Source organism: Canis aureus, chromosome 5 (assembly GCF_053574225.1).
Source record: "Canis aureus isolate CA01 chromosome 5, VMU_Caureus_v.1.0, whole genome shotgun sequence".
NCBI lineage: Eukaryota > Metazoa > Chordata > Mammalia > Carnivora > Canidae > Canis > Canis aureus.
In genome coordinates, this window is record NC_135615.1 from 25,715,129 (window position 1) to 25,734,642 (window position 19,514).

General features: G+C 47.0%; 1 protein-coding gene and 1 long non-coding RNA gene across 20 annotated transcripts in view; one reads left to right on the forward strand and one right to left on the reverse strand.

The window, feature by feature from the left end:
* LOC144313862 (uncharacterized) overlaps positions 1-5,430 on the forward strand; it is a 48,174-nt gene extending 42,744 nt beyond the window's left edge. For 2 of the 4 annotated variants that reach the window (XR_013379480.1, XR_013379482.1), the window contains exon 5: positions 4,327-5,430. This is a non-coding gene — a long non-coding RNA (uncharacterized LOC144313862). The other 2 variants (XR_013379483.1, XR_013379481.1) reach the window with 2 other exon arrangements.
* CELF2 (CUGBP Elav-like family member 2) overlaps positions 1-19,514 on the reverse strand; it is an 814,981-nt gene that overhangs the window by 17,089 nt on the left and 778,378 nt on the right. For 14 of the 16 annotated variants that reach the window (XM_077897256.1, XM_077897248.1, XM_077897253.1 and 11 more), the window contains one exon: positions 4,795-4,926. In XM_077897256.1, coding sequence (XP_077753382.1) covers positions 4,795-4,926 — 132 coding nt within the window. The remainder of the gene's footprint in view (positions 1-4,794; positions 4,927-19,514) is intronic. The other 2 variants (XM_077897254.1, XM_077897251.1) reach the window with 1 other exon arrangement.

A 19,514-nucleotide genomic window follows, 5' to 3' on the forward strand; every position in this document is an offset into this window, starting at 1 on the left:
AGCCCTCTGAGTACAAATGCCGCGTCGGGCAGCAAGGAGCGGCCGGAGGACAGAGCTCCTGCGGGCTGATCTAGCAAATACCAACCTGGCTAACAAGGGGCTGGCCGGCAGAGGTCCTGCGGACTCTGCTTTGAGTTCCTTACCGTGAGGGAGTCTATTCTCTAATTTTTTTTTTTTTTGTCATTCAAATCAATGCTGTTAAAGAGCCTGGAGCCAGTGTGTCGTCCTAATTAGACAACCCCGCAGACACCAGCTAATCCCATTCACTCCACTCAGGCCTGTCTCCTCCTCCGTCCCTGGTGCTCTGAGGGCTGCTCAAGGGTGGGGAGTAACTCTGCTTTTCTCCGTTTGGGCCAATTTTATCCTCACCTCCCGATATTTGAGTGAATACACAGGAATGGCAGTGGTTCTGGTCTAGAAAGGTGAGAGGAGGGTGTGAGATGACTAGGAAGAGCTGGGCACAGTCAGGTGTTGTCTGTCTGTCAGGGCTGTCAGTACGTGCTGGGGACCATCACGCCCCGGGGCTGGGCCCTCTAGACAGCAGGCCTGTGAGTGGCGACCTGCCACTCTACTTAGACCCCAAGGCGTGAGGTTCTAGATGTGCAGGGCGGGCGGCCTACAGGGCTACTTGGAGCACAGCTGCAGACGGAAGCGCCCCGCTGTCTTCGGAACGCCAAAGCCCTGCATCTCCGTGGTCCTGTCGGCTACGGGCCTGGAAGTCTGCAGTCCCTGCCACGTTAGGGCCATAGGAGTGTGCCTTCCCGTGGCTTGCAGCTGCCACGGCCCAGCTGCTCCGGGGGCTAGCCACACAGCTGGTGTCTCACTGTGGCAGTCACTGGGGCCCCTGACTCCCTTCCTCTCTGGTATGTGACCTTTTCTTTTAATCATCCAGGTCAGGTGAATTTTCTTCTCTTTCCCCCTTTTGGCCAATTTTTTGTTGTTGTTTTCTCTTGAAACACAGAAGCAGAATGAACTTTGGTGCTCCTGAAAGACTGGGTGGGGCTTCAGGACGAGAGGCTTGCAGCCCTGCCGGGTCACCTTCCAGCACATCGTCACTCTGGGCCTGCCTACACTTCACAGTGGTTGACTGTATTTTTGGACTATGTCTCAGGGCAAATCTTCCTTCAAGTGATGCCAGACATGCGGGAGGCAGCTGTGACTGGCTTTACCTGCCTTACCTTCAGTGGGGGGAAGCAAATGGTGTTGGAGGCACCAAGGGGGTGGGGGTGTTGATGCCAAAGAGCAGACTAGGGAGGGCTCTCCAGCATGGGCCTTTCCTCCTCTGTGGCATAACCGTCCTTTTGAGCAAAAAATAAGGGTGAAAATTCTGACAAGTGCACTGAGAATATTAAAAACCAAAAACTATCCTGGAGGTTCCGGGGTATGCATCTGCTAGAGCCAATGTAGAATAGGTAACTGATTACCTGGTGGAATTTGAAAGACCATCAAAGGAAGACTTCCAGTAAATAATTATTACATCAACGATAACACTTGTCAACTCAGCTGCTGGTATCTGATTACAGGTACAAACTCTGGACAGTTTTTACAGGGGTTTGAAGAAAGTTAGATTGAATAAATGCCTCCTCTTAAAAGAATGGGGATTTTTTTCCTCTAAGAAAGCCAAATGGATCAATCATTTCATCCCATTAAATCTAAATTCCCACACATGCCATTTGGAGGAGGAACAAAATGACAGCTGTGGCAACCTCGACAAGGGGAGGTCTTTGCATGTGGTCTGTGGACAGCGTCACTACATACCCCGACCACTGAATCGTAAGGAAAATACACTTGTAGAACCCTACTGTATTACTGAGGAAAAAATCCGCACATAAGTGGACCCACACTGTTCAAGCCTGTTGTTGTTCAAGGGTCGACTGCACTCCCATAAACACTTCACCAGGCACTTGCACCTGGTTCTATCCTGGCAATCCTAATTTTAAGCAGTATATGGTAAGCCATTTGCAAGAGTGATGTGATCTGAACAAGGAAACGTAAGTGTGTCACTTGACCTACATTTAAACACATAAAATCAGATAAAGACCCTCTTGGGTGGACATACTGCAAAAAGTATTTTCTTTCTCTTAGTTCAGATCTTATGTGCAAAACATGTCTGTAGAGCCCTGAATCCAGAGGTGAAGGTTCCTCACTTCTGATCGTGGCAACTTCTGCCTTTAGCTTTAGGGTTTTTCTCTACCTTTTTTAGTCCCTCCATTCACAAATGTATAAAGGAAGAAGAGGGCTATCAAATTTGAACAGTTTAACCTAGCTACTTGTCTTCTAACTAAAACTTTATTTTTGGAGGAGGAGAGGGGCCCTGGGCAGTGAAGGGGGTAAAACTTACACGGAAACGAGTATGGGAATTAATTGGATTCCATCTACCTACATTCTTCCTGGCTCCTCTGTCCACGGGAAGGAGATGGCTCTCTATTCGGACAACCAGAGAATTCTTTCATTAGCAAGTCCCTGTTCCTGGGATGCAGTGGGGTAGGAAATAGCAGTGATATGGAAGCTGTGGCCAATTATTTTAGAAGATGCTTCTGCATGGGTAACCACCTCTTGAATACCTTCTTTTGAGAATTGTCCAGTAGGACAGGTAGCACCATCATGTCTGTTTAGGCAGAGTGGTCTGAAAGAGGACACTCCACGTGTTTCGGTTTCCTCTTGGTATTTGAGAAATGAAACCGATACCAGCTCCGAGCCAACGTTGGGATTCTTAAATAGCTCTGTGCTAGTAACATTGACCAAATCAGTAGGAATGGAGTTTTGTTTGTTCATGATTTTTTTTTTTTTTTTTGTCAGTGAGCAATTAAACATTTTCCTGGTTCACATGGTCTGGTGGTGCCTGTTTGGAACTAGACTCCTTCTCAATTCCCTATTAACTACACATGGCTTGTATTGCTTCAAGTGCAGCAACAAATTTTAAAAACAAAACAATTTAAGCCTGTTGTCCTTGCCAGAAGCAAAATTTGTGTGACGCAGACCCCCACACAAGAACTAGTCCTAGTTTCCCTGCCTTTCAACAGAGCCCCTCCACCATCCCTCATGGTACCGATGGGAAAAAACCAGCAAAGCACAAGAGACTGGGATGGAGAGAAGACAGGACCACACAGACAGGAGGACAACACACAGCAGTCATGAGCACGTGCTGAGGAGGACAGCCATTCCCACTGGCCTGTGACTTTGCAGACCAAGGACAGGACAGGCAGGCGATCAAATCATAGTCCTTGTTTTAGGGGAACTAGGTCCTGGGGCAAGAGAAGCAGCATGAAGGGATGTGTGCAAACACTTGTCTGCAACCGAGGGGAAGGAAGTGGGTTGGAGCGTCTGCAGAACAAGGTCAGAAACAGGAGTCAAGGCAATGAGGGCTTCTCCTGGGCTGCTGGAGAGTGGGGAGCTGGAGGCAGTTTTACTGGAATAAAACACTCTGTTGTCACATGGTTACCACTTCATATACTGTTTGCAAATCAAGAGCTATCAGATCCGGAAGGAATAATCTCTTTCTCTTTTTGGGGGGGGCGGGGCTATGGTCAGTAAAACTCAAATCCCAATTTTTTTTGTTCCCAGAGCATCTGAATAAAAGCATTTAAGATAACTTGAAAGTTTGCTAAGTTTTAGATTCTTTAAATATATATATATATATACACCAAATAAGCTGCAAGGCGTTCTTTAAAGTATAGAATCATCAGGATATTTTTGCTTTAAAAAAAAAAACTGTCCCGTCTGATTACCCCTTAGAGACCGTTCACTTCTTGACTCATGGCTGAAACCGACTTGCCAAGGAGCCCTTTCTCCAAGTTGAAAGTGGGCGGCGCTGGCTTGCCTGGCTGCATGGTGGGTCACGGGGCCCCCTAATCGGAGTCTCTTCGGGCTCTCCCAGGCTGGGCTACCCCCGACTCAGGACTGAACCGAGGGAACAGCAAACGAGGTGTCCTCTCAGTGAGCAGGGCATCCCTCTCCCCAGTATAGAAGCCAGTGCCAAGCACAAGGCACAAGGCAAAAATAGGACTTACTCTGTGTCTGGGGACCATGCCCGCCCCCCCTTCCCCCCAGATCCAAACTGGTGGAAATGGGCGAGCTGGTGCAGAGCAGAACCTGGAGTTCTTCAGTGAGTCCCTGGGCTTCGGGCTGAACGATGCTTTCAGCCAGCTGCCTGCCTCTGCCTCTGCCTCAGCCTGCCACGGTCACGGGCGCCTCTTCACAGATGAAGATGCTGTCGAGGGACCCCGTGGGCACCTCCAGACTCCGGGCAGCACCGCGGCCAGCGCGGCTCTTCACTCTGCTTTATTTCCCTTCTTTCCAAAGCCTTGTTTTTCCTTCTCTGTATAGGTCACGGACCTTTAGAGCTAGAGGGCCCCTCCCTAGAAGATCATCTCGTCCAGAACTTCTGATTTTTCAAACAGGACTCCGGAGCCTGGGGTGGGCAGGCTGGGATCTGCCTAGGAGTTTTGCAGGTTTGGAGCTGGCCCCCGTGTGTCTGATTTCTAGTCCATTTTTCTGTTAAAACACACTGCCTCTCAGAAGGAGAGACAGAAACCAAGCCCAAAGCACCCCCTGTGAAACCTGCCACTGTCCACCAACCACAGAAACCCACGGACGGATACACATTCTGCACATCAGAAGAGACCGGGGGCGAGGAGGGTTGGGTATGTTTTTGAGGCGAAATGAACACAGCATGTGCTCCTCCATCCCAAGTTTTAGTTCTCCCTGTTAGGTCTCCTTTCAGGCCGTTACTGGCTGACCATTTTCTGGGGAGAATTTGGGGGAAGGCTGTCCACCAGAGCAGCAGATACTCACTGTTTATGGTACCTGCGAGTGCATTAATATTATTCAGTCCAACAGTGGCTCCCGCCAGTCCTTGCAGAGTCCCAAGAGAGGTCAAAGAATTCATGGCTGCACCAGCAGTGGAGTTGGGGGTTGAAGCAGCCACTGAAAAACACAACGAGACAGGAAAACGGGGAGAGAAAGCACAAGATGAGTGAAAGCCAACTGGCCCGGAAAGTCATCGTCCTCACCGCCGCAGATGGAGCCAGGGGCCGTTCCATCACCAGAGGTCTGGAGCCGCGCTGATGCTGTTGGAATGAAAGACGTATGGGACCGCACTGGTGGCAATTTGGACAATTAGGTTTGGTGATTAGAAAAAGCCATCACAGCCCTGTTTTGCCAGGTGGAGGATATGCTCACTGCTCGTTAGTAGGGGCGAATCTGTGAACAGGAGGCTGCCTTCTGGGGAGGCTCCCCCTCGCCCCCCAGTCCTCCAGGCCATGGACTTTTATCCTGGTTCATCAATGACCTGCACGCGAGGGGGTGCGGGGGGAGTAAGTGGCAGTTTGGCTTTCTCATTGTTTCTACTTCGGACTCCTCATTTTCTTTTCTCAACAAAATAAAAAAAAAAAAATCCTACATCTTCCTGAATTTGACAGAAGTCTTCAGGACCTGGGGTGGTGGTGGTTACAGAGTGAGGAGGGGTAGGAGATGAAACCATTTTGCTCCAAACTCTCTCTTAACTACCCTCTCCTGCTCCCTTTTAGGTAACAGCTTTATTGGGATGTCATTCACATCCCGTAAGATTCATCCCTTTCAAATGTACCATTCAGTGGGTTTTAGTGTATCTACAGCAGAGTTATACAGCCAGCACCACCATCTAACAGGATATTCTTCTCCCCCCAACGCTGCCACCCCGAAGAAACCCATCCCCATTAGCACGCATTCCCTGCTCCTCCCTCCCCCTGACACTGGCATCCACTCCCCTCCTCCTGTCTCTATGGATTTGCTTCCCCTGGATGTTGCCCGCCCCCCCCTACAACTTGTGATCTTCTGTGACTGCTTCCTTCACTTAGCAAAGTGTTCTCAAGATCCATCCATGCGGCATGAGGAGGAGGCAGTACTTCATCCCTTTCCAACTGCTGAGTAATACTCCGCTGTATGGAAACACTGTATTCTGTTTATCCATTCATGAGTTGGGGACATTTTGATTGTGTCGACTTTTGGGCTAGTATGAATAATGGTGCTGTGAACATCTGTATACAAGCCTTTGTCTAGCCATATGCTTTCATTTCTCTTGAGTGTATATATATACACACACACCCACCCACACCCAGGAGAGAAGGATTGCAGGGTCGTATGATAAATTTATGCTTAACATTTTGAGGAACTGCCAGACTGTTCTTCAGAGCAGCTGCACTCCCTGTCCCTTTTACACTTACAGTGGCTTCTGTGAATAATATTTCAAGTATCTTACATTTGTATACAGTTGTATAGTTTTACACTCTGCTGAATTTTTCTATGCACATCACTTCACTTTATCCTGGTGATGGAGGTAAAAGCTCAACCTAGGTGGTCCCTGGGTGGTTCAGCAGTTTGGCGCCTGCCTTGGGCCCAGGGTGTGATCCTGGAGACCCGGGATCGAGTCCCACATCAGGCTCTCTGCATGGAGCCTGCTTTTCCCTCCTCCTGTGTCTCTGCCTCTCTCTTTCTCTCTCTTTCCCTCCACCTGTGTCTCTGCCTCTCTCTGTGTCTCTCATGAGTAAATGAATAAAAAAAATTTTTTTTTTATAAAAAAAAAAAAGCTCAACTCTAACCAGTGCTAAAGGAAGCACCTGGCCCTTTCGAGTTGTGAAATGCAGGATGGCCAGGAACTTTATCCATCCTTCTAGAATGTTCATGTTCAGCTGCAGCTCATCCTTGTTCTGCCTTCAAAAATCACATTTAGAGCATTGGTTGAAATGTACCCTGTCTGGGATCTCTTCTGCATGGGGCCAGATCAAATGTCTAAAAAAATGAATTCCCTCCCTTGTCATATATCTGTTCACACAGGGCATTAGCTTCTGATACCTCATAATGTGTAGATATTTTCTTTGTCTTTTCAAAAGAAAATTATACATAATCCAATGTTTTTAGTCCTTTTGTATTAGGAAACTTTTCAAATACATACACAAGAGACAATAACACGACAGATTCCCGTAAAATTGGATCCATATTCTAGAATATATACTCTATTTTAAAGCAGATTTCACACTTTATGTCATCTCACCCCTATATACTTCAGTGTGCAACTGAACACAACTCTAAAAATTGTGGACATTGTCTTTAAAATCTCAAAACCATTATTACACCTCACAAAAAGAACAGTGGTTCCTTGGCTTTATTATGCGATAATATCTTATTTAGGATTTTTTCATCTGTGTGCATGAATAAGAGGGGCGTTTGTTTTCCCTTCTTGTACTGTCTTTAGTTTTCTTTTTTCTTTTTTTAAGATTTTATTTATTTATTCACGAGAGACACAGGGTGGGGGGCGGGGAGAGGCACAGAGACACAGGCAGAGGGAGAAGCAGGCTCCATGCAGGGAGCCCGACATGGGACTCGATCCCGGGTCTCCAGGATCACGCCCAGGGCTGAAGGCGGCGCTAAACTGCTAAGCCACCCAGGGATCCCCTGTCTTTAGTTTTCTAATAAATTTTGCTAACCTCGTAAAATGACTCAGAGGGTGCCCTTATTTTTGCATTTTCTGGAATAAATTGTATAAGTTTGAAATTACTTGTAACTTAAAATATTTGGGAGAGTATGCCAATAAAAATGATGTGGATTTGATATGTCTTCATGGGATCATTTTAAAATACAGATTATATTTCTTTAGTAAGTAGGATTGTTCAACTTTTTCTTTTCTAATCTGCTTTACTAAGTTAAAGCTTTTAAGGAATCTGCACATTTAAATTATCAAATTTATAGTGGCACAAAATTATTCATAATATGCTCAATAAATTTTTGAAATCCGGATTTACATTTAAGCCCCTCCCCCCTTTTTTGGCTGGCTAAGCTGTCTGTTACTGAGAGAAGTATTTGAAAAATCTTCCACTATGGTAATGTCAGTTTCTCCAGGTAAATATGGAAATTTTTTGGAATACACCTTGAAGCTATATTGCTACTTGCAGAGATGTTTGTAAATTATTCTATCTTCTGGTGCAGTAAACGTTTTGTGGTGGTCTTATTTCTACTTTTACCTTGAAATCTGTTTTTTTTTTTTAATGTTTAAAAAAAAAGAAAGCAACAGATTTTTTTTGTTATTTGAATGGTTTCCCTTTTGCTGTTGTTCTGCTTTTTTGTATTTCAGCTGTGTCCCTTTATGATCAATTTATAAACAAGTTTTAAAAAGTACAGTCCAAAATTTAAGTCTCTTAGTAGAAACTTTTAAATTTGTGCTATATGTCCTGCCTGTATTTTTTTCCTCTTCTTGCCTTCCTTTAGGACTATTATTACTCTTTTCACATTCCATTTTCCCCTCTACTACTTTGAAGGTAATGTATACTATTTCTTTTACATATTACCATAACAATTTTAACAGTCAAAGGTAACTTACGAAAATCAAAGGTAATCATTCCCTTTATTCCTTTGCCAGACGGCTCTCCATTTGTGTATATTTTTAGGACAGCATCTAGAGATTTTAAGTGGTTGACTTTTATAATTTTCACCACTTATGGTGGTTTTACTGGGGAAATGTTTCACAGATATCCTATTACCGTTCTAGAAGTACTTCCCAGGTATCGCTGAAAATTGTGTGAAAGTTCTTCAGGCGTTTATTACTGGTTTCGAATCAGAACACACATTAGGGATGGTTTTTACGCTTTACTCAATGGCACAGCAGTCTGGGGAGGGCGATCACATATAGACTGACCCAGATTTTAATGTATTTGTCTAAAGGAAAGAGCCCATGTAGGGGGACTTCTTTTTCCGGTAGTTAGGTGGTCTAGGTTACCAGAGAGACTGTCAGGGGAAAAAACAAAAAAACAAAACCACCACCGCCAAAATCCTAAAGTGCTTAAGAAGATATTTTTAAGAATACTGTTAATTACATCAGTAACTGGAAACTTAGTATGGAACACTTAGAAATCAAGGACTTAAGTAAAACGGGGAACCCGAAGAAGTAATAGTACATTGAAGGCAGCTTTCTCCTTAAAGGCATTTGGTGAACCAGATAAATTCTGGCTTTAGTCAAAGCATCCCAGTGCCAAAGAAATACCAGGAAGTCTAGGGCTCATCTGAACTATAGTGTCCTTTGCAAACTATAGGGAAAACTGCTTGTTTCAAAACTGAGTGCTGAGTAGGGCAGCGGTGGTTTCTCTGATAATGTTTAACAATAAGCAAGCCCTCATGTGACTTTGTAACCCAACTTTATTTTATCTGAGTAGTCAAAAACCTACATGGCTAGAACACTTAGAGTGATCCCAGGCTTGTACTCCTAGCATCTTCACAAACAAATATAAGTCATTCTTGAGAAGGCCTATTTTCATCCCAAAGAGTTCCCAGAAATAAAGTCCAAGACAGTTAAGCTGACAGAAGAAAAAAAAAGCCCACAAAATACACAAGTAAACCAAGTACCAAGAATAAGCAGCAGCAGAGACAGAGTTAGATACTATATTTAGACCTAGTAAGATTTCAGACAATTGAAGTGCATTTAATATGTCTGCAGAAATTTAAAAGGCTTTGAAAAGTGAAAAAAGCACATGATTATAAAAAATGACCAAGCATACTGATAACTGAATGAAAATCCTAGAGAGGTCCCTGGGTGGCTCAGTGAAATGCATACAACTCTTGGTTTTGATCTTAGGTCATGATCTCAGGGTTGTGAGATCAAGCCCCACACTAGGCTCCATGCTCAGTGTAGAGTCTGCTTGAGATTCTCTTCCACTCCCTCTTCCTCCCTCTCCCCCTCTGCCCCTTCCTTGGCTGATACTTTCTAAAATAAATACAATCTTAAAAAAAAGAGAAAATCCTAGAAATGAAAAATATAATAATCAAAATATAAAGTTCATTGGACACATAGGTTTAACAGCATATTAGATACAGTAGAAGAGAGAATTTAGGGAGCTGGAAGACAGATATGAGGAGTTATACATAACTGAGAAATTGAGGAAATATGAGATGTTAAAGTGCTGCAGAATAGATCTAGCATGGCTAGGTGAAGTTCAGGAAGAAAAGAGAATGGGAGAAGGCAATATGGGAAGAGTTAATGATTAAGAATTTTCCAAAACTGCTAAGATGCTCTGCCCCCCTTCAAAACCCATATATTCGGGGATTCAAGTGAATTCCAATAAAAAAAATAAAAATACATAATTAGATGCACCACAGCAAAAAACCAAAACAAAAAAATACTGCTCCCCATACACAGAACACCGAAGACAAGGAAAAGATCTTAAAAACCACCAGAGAGAAAAAAAAATGCCTTTAATCACTGAGGTGACAATTAGACTTTTCAATATCTGGCATCTCAACAGTAATAATATAAGACAGATTAGTAAAAGCTACTGAGATAAACTGTCCACTTATAATATCCAACAAAAATATATTTTACAACTGACAAAATAAGTCAATGACACATAAAAGCTCAGACTTCTTTTAATCAACTAAATGAACCCTCACTAAATGAAGTTTTTTTGTTGGATAGACTTCAAACTAAGGGAGAAACATTTGAGATGAACAAAAACTAAAAGAATTTGCCAGCAGTCACTGTGTTATAAGAAACACTAAAGCAAGTTGTTCAGACTGAAAGCAATACTCCAGATGATAATATGAATACCTACACATACAAAACAACACCAATAAAGGTAATTATGGAGGTTCTTATAAAAGTATAATTCCATTTTTCTTTTCTTCTCTTAATAGTTTGAAAAACCAACTGCCTTAAGCAATGGTATATAATTGTATTGTTGGGCCTCTAACATATAGAAATATATATTTAAAAAAAAGAAATATATTTGACAATAAAAGCACAAAGGGAGTGGGTGGCAGAAGACAAAGCTGGCATCACAGCAAGGAAATTAAACCAGATCATAACCACAAAAAGAGGTGAGGAGAACCAGAAATGGTAAATAAAGAGGTTACAAACTCTCTAATTACATCCATATCTGCTTTCTTCTTTCTTTAAAATGTATAAAGTAATAAGTATATACTAGGTTTGTAATATATATAGACTAATATGTATATAAATAGCACAAAAAGGGGAGGAGGGGATGGAGGTATAAATAGGAGGAATGTTTCTGTATCTCACTGGCATTACTTAGATTCTTTTTTTTTTTTTCATTACTTAGATTCTAATAAGACATGTTGTCAACTGTAGAGCAACCACTCAGAAAATAAATTTTTAAAACTTGGAGGAAAATCCCTGAAGAAATTCAAACATTATACCAGAAAATATTCACTTAATGCCAAATAAAGCCATAAAGGAGACGTAAAAACAAAACAACTTGAGACACACGGAAAACGAGAAGTAAAACATCACACACACAACTGCAACCTGATAAGCACGTTGAATGTGAATGAACTAAACAATCCAGTCAAAAGGCAGGGATTGTTAGACTGGATTACAAAAAGCAAAAAAAACCAAAACCTAGATCTGCTTTCGCTGTCTATAGGAGACACACTTTAGAGTCAAAGACACAAACACGTTGAAAGTAAAAGGGCGGAAAACTATATACCACGCAAACAGCAACCACAGGAGCTGGACCGGCTCTACTAAAGTGACACAGAACAGTTTTGCAGCAGTTTGAGAGAGAATGAAAATTGGGTCAACGGCTTGCATTGCGAAGGACCTTGATATACTTCCATGAAAATCTGTGCCTGTCCTGATGAAATGCAGCAGAGAATAGCTCTCCGGCACCAGTGTGTATTGACCGGCAGAAACCCCTGATTCAGTACTCTGCTTTTCTTTAAGGCCTCAGATTCCTCATTCAGATCTAAGAGAAGGGGACGGGATAGCAAGGTGCAGGATGAGAAGGGGAAATATTCCTCAGACAGCACAGGAAATGAACATGAAGCTGACCGGGATGAGGCTTGGAGGGGAGTAAACTGAGTAACTGGATCAGAATATTCTCTGAGAAACACAAGCTGTTATTGGAAAGGCCCCCAGGCTCAGGTGCCATTCACACCAGTGACGATGATGAACAGGTGCCAAAGCACTGAGGTCAGCAACCTGGAGAAGGCTTCCTATCATCTATCAGTGAGGGACACCAGCATGTTCCCAGAAAGACTTAGGACACACGTCGTCGTGCTGCTGTGGAATATTCACCGTAAGTGGGGGAGAGAAAACATAGGGCAGGGCCTTCACACCTCAATCTCTGCAACTTATAGTTTTCAGCCCTTGTTTATAGCACAGACCCCATTAGTCTCGAATCCTTTCTGCCAAGGGTGACCCCCTGGGCAGTCACCCTGCATCTCCTCTGTGGTGGCAGGAGAGGGTCGTGGCAGTTGGTTAGCTTGGGCATCCCTGAGAAGGACCAGAAGGCCTTCCCAGCTTGGCCCCACAGGTACTGAAGGGTGAGGCTGTCCCTCTCAGTTGCACATCATTACAATCTCTGTACCCCCTTTTACGGACAGGAAACCAGAGGCAAAATGGGGTTGTAGCTGAGACTTAGTGATTCCTCGTCTCCACAAGCTTCTGTTTCACCATTTTTAAGTGGAAAAAAAAAAAAAAAGAACACCCAGCATAAAAGGTTGTGAAGATTGAGTGAGGTGATCTACGTAATGAACTGGGCACAGGGTCTGGTACCATTTGGAGATTTTTAGATCATCGTCGACTACTGGGTACAGACAGCTGCGGGGACACACCTTTCAGAGGATACACGTCTCCTACAACAATGAGAAGGGAGGTCAGCTCTTCTCCACTCTCAGCTGACCCAGCTTCAGTTCCAGATGACTGGACAGCCACAGGACGACCGTCGTCTTCCTCACAGCGAGTCACGGAAGAGCTTGTGCGCAGGGCCCAAGCCCCCTCCCTCTATGGGAGCCATGCTGGGGGCTTCAGGCCATACGTGCTGCCTGCTTGCGCTCACCCGTAGACACCCAGAGCAGCAGTGAGCGTGTCAGTCACCTCCTTCTAGCTGAAGCTACACATGGTGGAAAGTGGGGAAGGAGCAGGGCAACAGAACCGGCTCATCTCCTGCTTCGTGAGTGATGTGTCACACCCTTCACGTCTAGATGGGCTTGAGGAAGAGGTGGGTTGGCCATTCTCTGCTTTGTGTGGATAATTCTCATTTATGATGACGAGCGGCAAGCTGGAAGAGTGAACTGTAGACACGTGCGCACGCACACACACACACACACACACACACACACACAATGCTTGTGCCCAGCGGAGGTATGGGTTGGGTGTAGTGGCCAGGAGCCAGGATGGGAGCTGGGAAATTCAGCAGGCCCATTTGGTCACCGATAATACAAACAATATGCAAATTAGAGTTCTCTTTAGGTCTTGGATTGCTATTAATTTAAAACCCCAGGAAGACAGTTGAAGTGGACCTCTTGTTATGTGGTTTGGAGCTGGTCTGAGTAGAGGGGTAGGAGAGGATGAGAGGCGTGTGGAGAGGGGACCAAGCAGGACAGTAAGACGAGTGAACAAAATAACGTGCCTTCGGATGAGAAGAGCTTTGGGCAATACTCTAAAAATTCACCCTGACAATCTCAGTTGGAAAAGATCCCTCAACTGCATACCTAGCCACCTGTAAGAATCTTTTGAACTCTAGCAAATAATCTGTTTAAAGCAAAACACCTCAACTTTGTGACATAACCAATCTCAATCATGTGCTTTAAAGCCAAATATTCAAAAAAATAAATAAAGCCAAATATTCAGCAGACACACAACAAAGGAAGAGATACCAGACATGAAAGACAGAGACACATTAAATGCCCCCCCACCCCACACCTATTTTCCTATTTCTGTGTTGGCCCACTGGCAAGGCACTGCCTTGGCTACCTGCATGCTGCCCACCTAAAATTCCCTTTGGTCTCCACCGAGAACTCCATCCTTCAGTTTCTCAATCAAATGGTCTATGGCCCACCAAAGGAACATTCTGGGAGAAGAGCAGTAAATACCTGTGGGCTCTTCGTCATCCACAGCACCTCTTATAGGAGAAGGCTGTTCCATGTGTGACCAAGCCAAGAGGAAGGCAAGTCAGGGAAGCAAGCCTGTCTTCCCTTGCTCATGCAGTGCAGGTATCACTTGTCACAGGTCACCTCTTCAGCCTGTTTTACTACTGGTTAGAAACTACAGATGAACCCAAAGAGGTTATGACTGGCCAGCTGGCCAGGAGGTAAAATGGCCATGCGACCAAAGTCCTGTGTTTATCACCTCTCATGGCAGCACAGTTCTATGTTTTCTTATGAAAAAATGTGAGTGGGGGGAGAGGGGGGCGGTGAGAGGGCAAGAGGCTGGGGTTGGGGGGGATGGGGTGGGAAAGGGAGGGTGGTGAGCACGCGCCCACTTTGACCTGGTCACGGGACGGCTTTGCTCTTCTGACCAGTTAATTCATCATTGGGAAGGCGCCAGGCTCAGTAACTTCCAGACACCTGTCCCAATCGAAGGGGGAAGATGGGCTCTTCCTCCTTGGAACCGTGCTAGATCTTGGATCAAAAATATATTGGAAGAGCTTCTCTGCCCAGGGCAAACTTCAGGTCAGAGAAGGAGGGCCTAAATCATGAGGTCCCTTGCTACGCCAGGGTAAAAGAAGGCAGGAGGGAAGTAGAGAAAACAATTCTAGGTGAGCTAGAATAACCACAGTCTAGGACCTCAGGGAACGCCAAACGCTGGCTTGCCCACCCAGCCCGGGGATTTCTCTTCCTTAATCCCCATCGACAGGGCTGACCGCCACACACATTCCTTCCATCCTGGCTGGATCTTCCAAGGCAACCCATGAACTAGACTGGGAGTCTCCTCTCCACTTTGCAGATGTGAAGCAGAGGGTCGGGCTGAGTGGGTCTGCCCCGTGCACACAGCGACAGGTGGTACAGGATGGGCGTCTCATTTGTTTTCTTTTTATGCTTATTTATTCCAGAGATAAATGCTTATTCTTATTTTCCTGAGCTTTCTAGAGAGAAAAGGCCTTTTGCTTCACTTCCCAGGAAGAAGTCCCCCCCCTCCCCCCCCGCCGCTCTGCTATATGGATAAACTGGACCCCCACCCTTCCAGCCTCCAGCAGCCTTGATCTTCCTATTGGGAGGCAGGGTGCCCAATGTAGCTGGAGCGATGGGAGAGGAGCTGACATCCACGGGACCACGGGATTAAAACACAAGACATCAGTGGGTGCTTGATGAAGGCCTTCCTGTTCTCTGATCTCTTTCTGTTTGAATTCCTACATTACTGGAGAGGCCAGGTAAGTGTATTTGGGTCCCAGGGCTATGTCTGGAGAGAGGACAAGAATTACTACTCTATGCTCTACAGTTCCCCCGAGAGATGTCTGTGTTCTAATTTCTGGCACTTGTGACTATGTTAGGTGACATGAGCGAGAGGGATGACAGGCTGCTATTCAGCAGACCTTGAGATGGGGAGATCGTCCTGGATTACCCGCCTGGGTTCCTGTCAGGGGGAAGAGGGGCTCGAAAGAGCCAGAGAGGTAGCAGCGTGAGATGTACTTGCTCTGGAGACAGAGGAAGGGGCCATTTGTCGAGGAAAGTCTGCGGGACTTTCCAGAAGCTGGGAAAGCAGGGAAATGGACTCTTCCCTAGAGCTTCCCGAAAGGACTGTACCCTGTGGTCCCCTGACCTCAGCCCAGTGAGCATGCTGAGCTTCTAGACCTACACAGGGTCAAAGATTATACATTTGTGTTGTCTTGAGCCCGTGTTTGCGGCGATTTGTCACAGCAGCGATAGGAAACTCATACATTCTCCGATTCGGCTTCACCAGGAATAAAGCGAATCGTGGTGGGAGCTGGCATCTATGGAGGGCTTACGCCGTGCCAGCCTTTGTTCTAAGCACTTCACGTGTAGTAGCTCCTTGAATTGTTTGCAGTTATCTTACGAGGCAAAGTCACTGGTGGAAGGTCACACACAGCTATGGGTTGGAAAGCCAGGATTTAACCCAGCTCCCTGGTTCCAGAAAGTTAACATTCTGCTGATATAAACTTAAATGCCTATTTTGCATCTTGCATCTCTGTGTGGCCGCGACTGAGATCTATTTACAGAAGCAATGAACTCGCAGTCATTCAGACTCCCCGTTGGTCCTAGGGCTCCGGCCCTGCCATCTCTAAGACCTCGGGCAATCCCTAAACTTAGCTGAGCTTCAGGATGATCCTTAACACGGGAATACCGTGACCCACCCTGAGAAGTGACGTGACCATCAAATGGTCAAATGAGGTGGCCCTGATGTCTGGCACACAGCAGGTGACTGAGAAACACTGATGATGATCTACACTCCGAGGCTGAGAATCTGGTCATCCTGTCCTCCGATTCACACAGATTCGACACCTCCCCATACAGAGGCAAGAGAGTACTCGGGGGACAGCTGGCCTCCTAGCCTGGATGGCTGGTCTTGTCGTCGGGCACCTCAGCCCATGTGTACGCTCCTGAGAGTGAGGAAGAGGGTGATCAGGCCTGCCAGGCACGCTGATGAGAAAAACAGTGGACACAGAGGTCAAACTCAGCCCAGGGAGGAGAAGACTACGGGAAGAGCTGGTGTTGGGGGCTGACATCAGAAAGATAGCTTCTGTAGCTCAGGAGACCAAAATGAGGACCCCTGGGTGAAGGCCTCAAGGGGGCAGGTACAGCCGAGGAGAAGAGTCTGTGGATCGCAAGTGGCCTCAGTAGCATGTCCTCCCCGCTGTGGAACCATGAACGCCAAGGCCACCAGGCGGCCCCTGAGCCTACACTTGATGGATCTGGAGGTCCAGTCGCCCAGCTTTGGAAAAGTCCTTACGGTTTCTACTAGTGCCAAACCCATGCTGGCTGCATCTCCTGGCAGAGAAAACCCCCAGGCCTCCAAGCAGGAAGAAGTCGGAGGCAGCACTTTGGCGAAGGTTCCCACTGGCACTGCCCACAGCGTAACTGGACGTGAAGACCCCAGGCCGGGATCCATACCCACAGAAGCCCGAGCCCGGTCAAGCCTAAGACACAACGCACCTTGTACTTCCCCTTTCCCGCCCACGGAGCACGGCTGGCCCGAGTCCTAAACGGCTCCACCACAGAGAAAACAACACGGGGAGAAGCCCAGACTTGGGGTGGCAAGTGTCCGCCCCGTGGCCCCGGGGCTGCTGAGCTGCTCTGCCGGCCACTTGGGGGGAGCTCAGCTGTCTGCCGGAGGCTGAGACCATGCTGCCCTTTGAGGACCTGTGCCCATGCACACATTTAAAGGAGAAATTCACTTTTTAAAGATTACAGTCTAGGACCCCCTGAACTACAGTCGCCTGGAGGTTACCTCGGGGCCCCTGCACCAGAATTTCTGGGTGTGGGGCCTGGGACTTGATTTAGCACGCCCTCCTGGTGTATCTCCTGTTCACTAATGTGTGAGAGCCACTGGTCTCAGAGGCGCCCCAAGTGCCGTGGCACCCGACTCCACCAGGCGGGGTGTGGAATGTCTGGGGCCGGAGAAGGTGGGAGGTTCTAGGAGAGGTAAGGTTGGGCTTGTGATAGGAAGGGAGCAGGTGCTGGGAGGCACGGAACCTGGAGTGAAAAAAAAAAAAAAATCTCAGGCTACTGAGTTACGGTTCTATCTTCCATATGGAAAAAAAAAAATTCCCACCAGCAGGTACACTTGGTTAATGAGGAGCTGTGCCTAATTTCCTAGAGCCTGACACATACCAGGCATCAAATATTTGCTGAATGAATACATGAAAGGGATCCTGAAGCCTGAGACAGGCACACTGGAGGCCGTGTCCACTTTCCCATGGGACAAGGCCAAGGGGAGCCCGTTGCACCCTATGCTGTGCCTCACAGGGGGCCCCCAAGGCCACAGCAGAGCTGGGGGCTATGGATCTCCCCAAACTCCTCCTGGTTGCTCACAGGCCACAGTGTGGCTATTTTAAAAAAAGAGAATGGACAAAGCCATTGCCGCCTCATCACCAACGTAACTCCCACGTAGGAGGCGGTGGCCAAGCTGGCACCCTGGGGGCCTCCTCAGTGGCGGCGGGGCGGGCACAGGGCCCAGGCCAAGAGCAGCCTGGCACCTCCCCTCCCCTGCAGGGACACAGGTAAACGCTGCTGGAAGGTGGGAGGAAGACTGAGAGTCCCAGTCTGGGGTGATGTGGCTATTCCTCTGCCCTTTTACAGATTCCAGACCCAGAGGGAGCGGTAGTAGGGCGAGGGGGTCTCTCCCACTTACCGCTTCCCCTCTTACAACGTCCCCCCCACCCGATCGCTGCCCCTTCCTCCTCGTCTGCTGTCCGTGTCTGGCTCACACCTACCCCAGAAACGAGCAAGCTAACTAGGATCCTGGTGCCTCAGTTTCCCCACGTTATCCACCCTCCCTCTGCCCTTGGACGGTGAGAGATTTCTCTTTGAGCCACAGCAGAACAACGTTAACGGCAGATGAACACTCGGATGGTGAAAGCACAGTGACTTTGTGCTTTAGAAAATACCTGCGAACAGCAAACCATCTACACTGACCAAATGTACTGAGGACCCAGAGCCCGTGGTTGCCTTTCCGTCCCAAACAAGCTCTGACTCTGTCGCAGGCGCAGGGGAGGCCACGAGGAGGCACAGTAATGGGGCCAGGATGCCAGCCCTGTCGTTATCAGCTGCTCACAAGCCTGGGGCATTCCCACAACACCGGGTGTCTTGGGGGGGCAGTGACTCCATGGGAACTGGGCTTCCGATTTTAGTTGATTTCCTGCAAGGTTTTTTTGGGGCGGGGGTGGGGAGAGAGGGACGACAGGGTAGGAGGAGGCTGATTATCTCAGAAGCTGGGGTTAGAGGGGTGCCCGGGTGGCTCAGCAGTTGGGCGGCTGCCTTTGGCTCAGGCCATGACCCTGGGGTCCTGGGATCGAGTCCTGCATCGGGCTCCCCGCAGGGAAGCCTGCTTCTCCCTCTGCCTTTACTTTAGTGTTGTCTTTTTTTGGTTTGTTTTTAAAAGTGAAAGTGTGCATTTCTACGTACATATTAACCTCAATATTTCAGTAAAAGTGAATAATTCCACTTCACAACTGAGAAAACTATTAAATAAAGATGAAATGACTTGCTCCAAAACAACTCTTGGTCAAGATGTCCACATATCCTAGGAAAGAAAATGAAACTGTAACTTCTCTAGAACATTCTCCAGATTGCCTCCTTTTTAAACCTCTGCCCTGGGTGTGACCTTTTTTGTTTCTAGCACTACACACTTAAATTATTATTATTATTATTATTATTATTTAGGATTTTATTTATTCATGAGAGAGAGAGAGAGAGAGAGAGAGAGAGGCAGAGACAGGCAGAGGGAGAAGCAGCTCCCTGCGGGGAGCCTGATGTGGGACTCGATCCCGGGACCCCGGGGTGATGCCCCGAGCCGAAGGCAGACGCTCCACCACTGAGCCACCCAGATGCCCTCAATATTGAAATTCTGAACCTACATGTGCTGTGACTACCCTTCTGCTCGCAGTTCCCTGCATGCTCACTGATCCTGGCCTGTGCCTGCTAGTGTCTCACGGGGGAAGACGGAGTTCCCTCTTCCGAGGCTCTCCCATCCCTGCACGCCGCGCCCTGTCATGCACGCCCATATGCACACGGCAGGGGTCCCCCTCCCAGCTGGTGACAGAGCTGCCACAGGCCACCCACTGGGAGGGTCG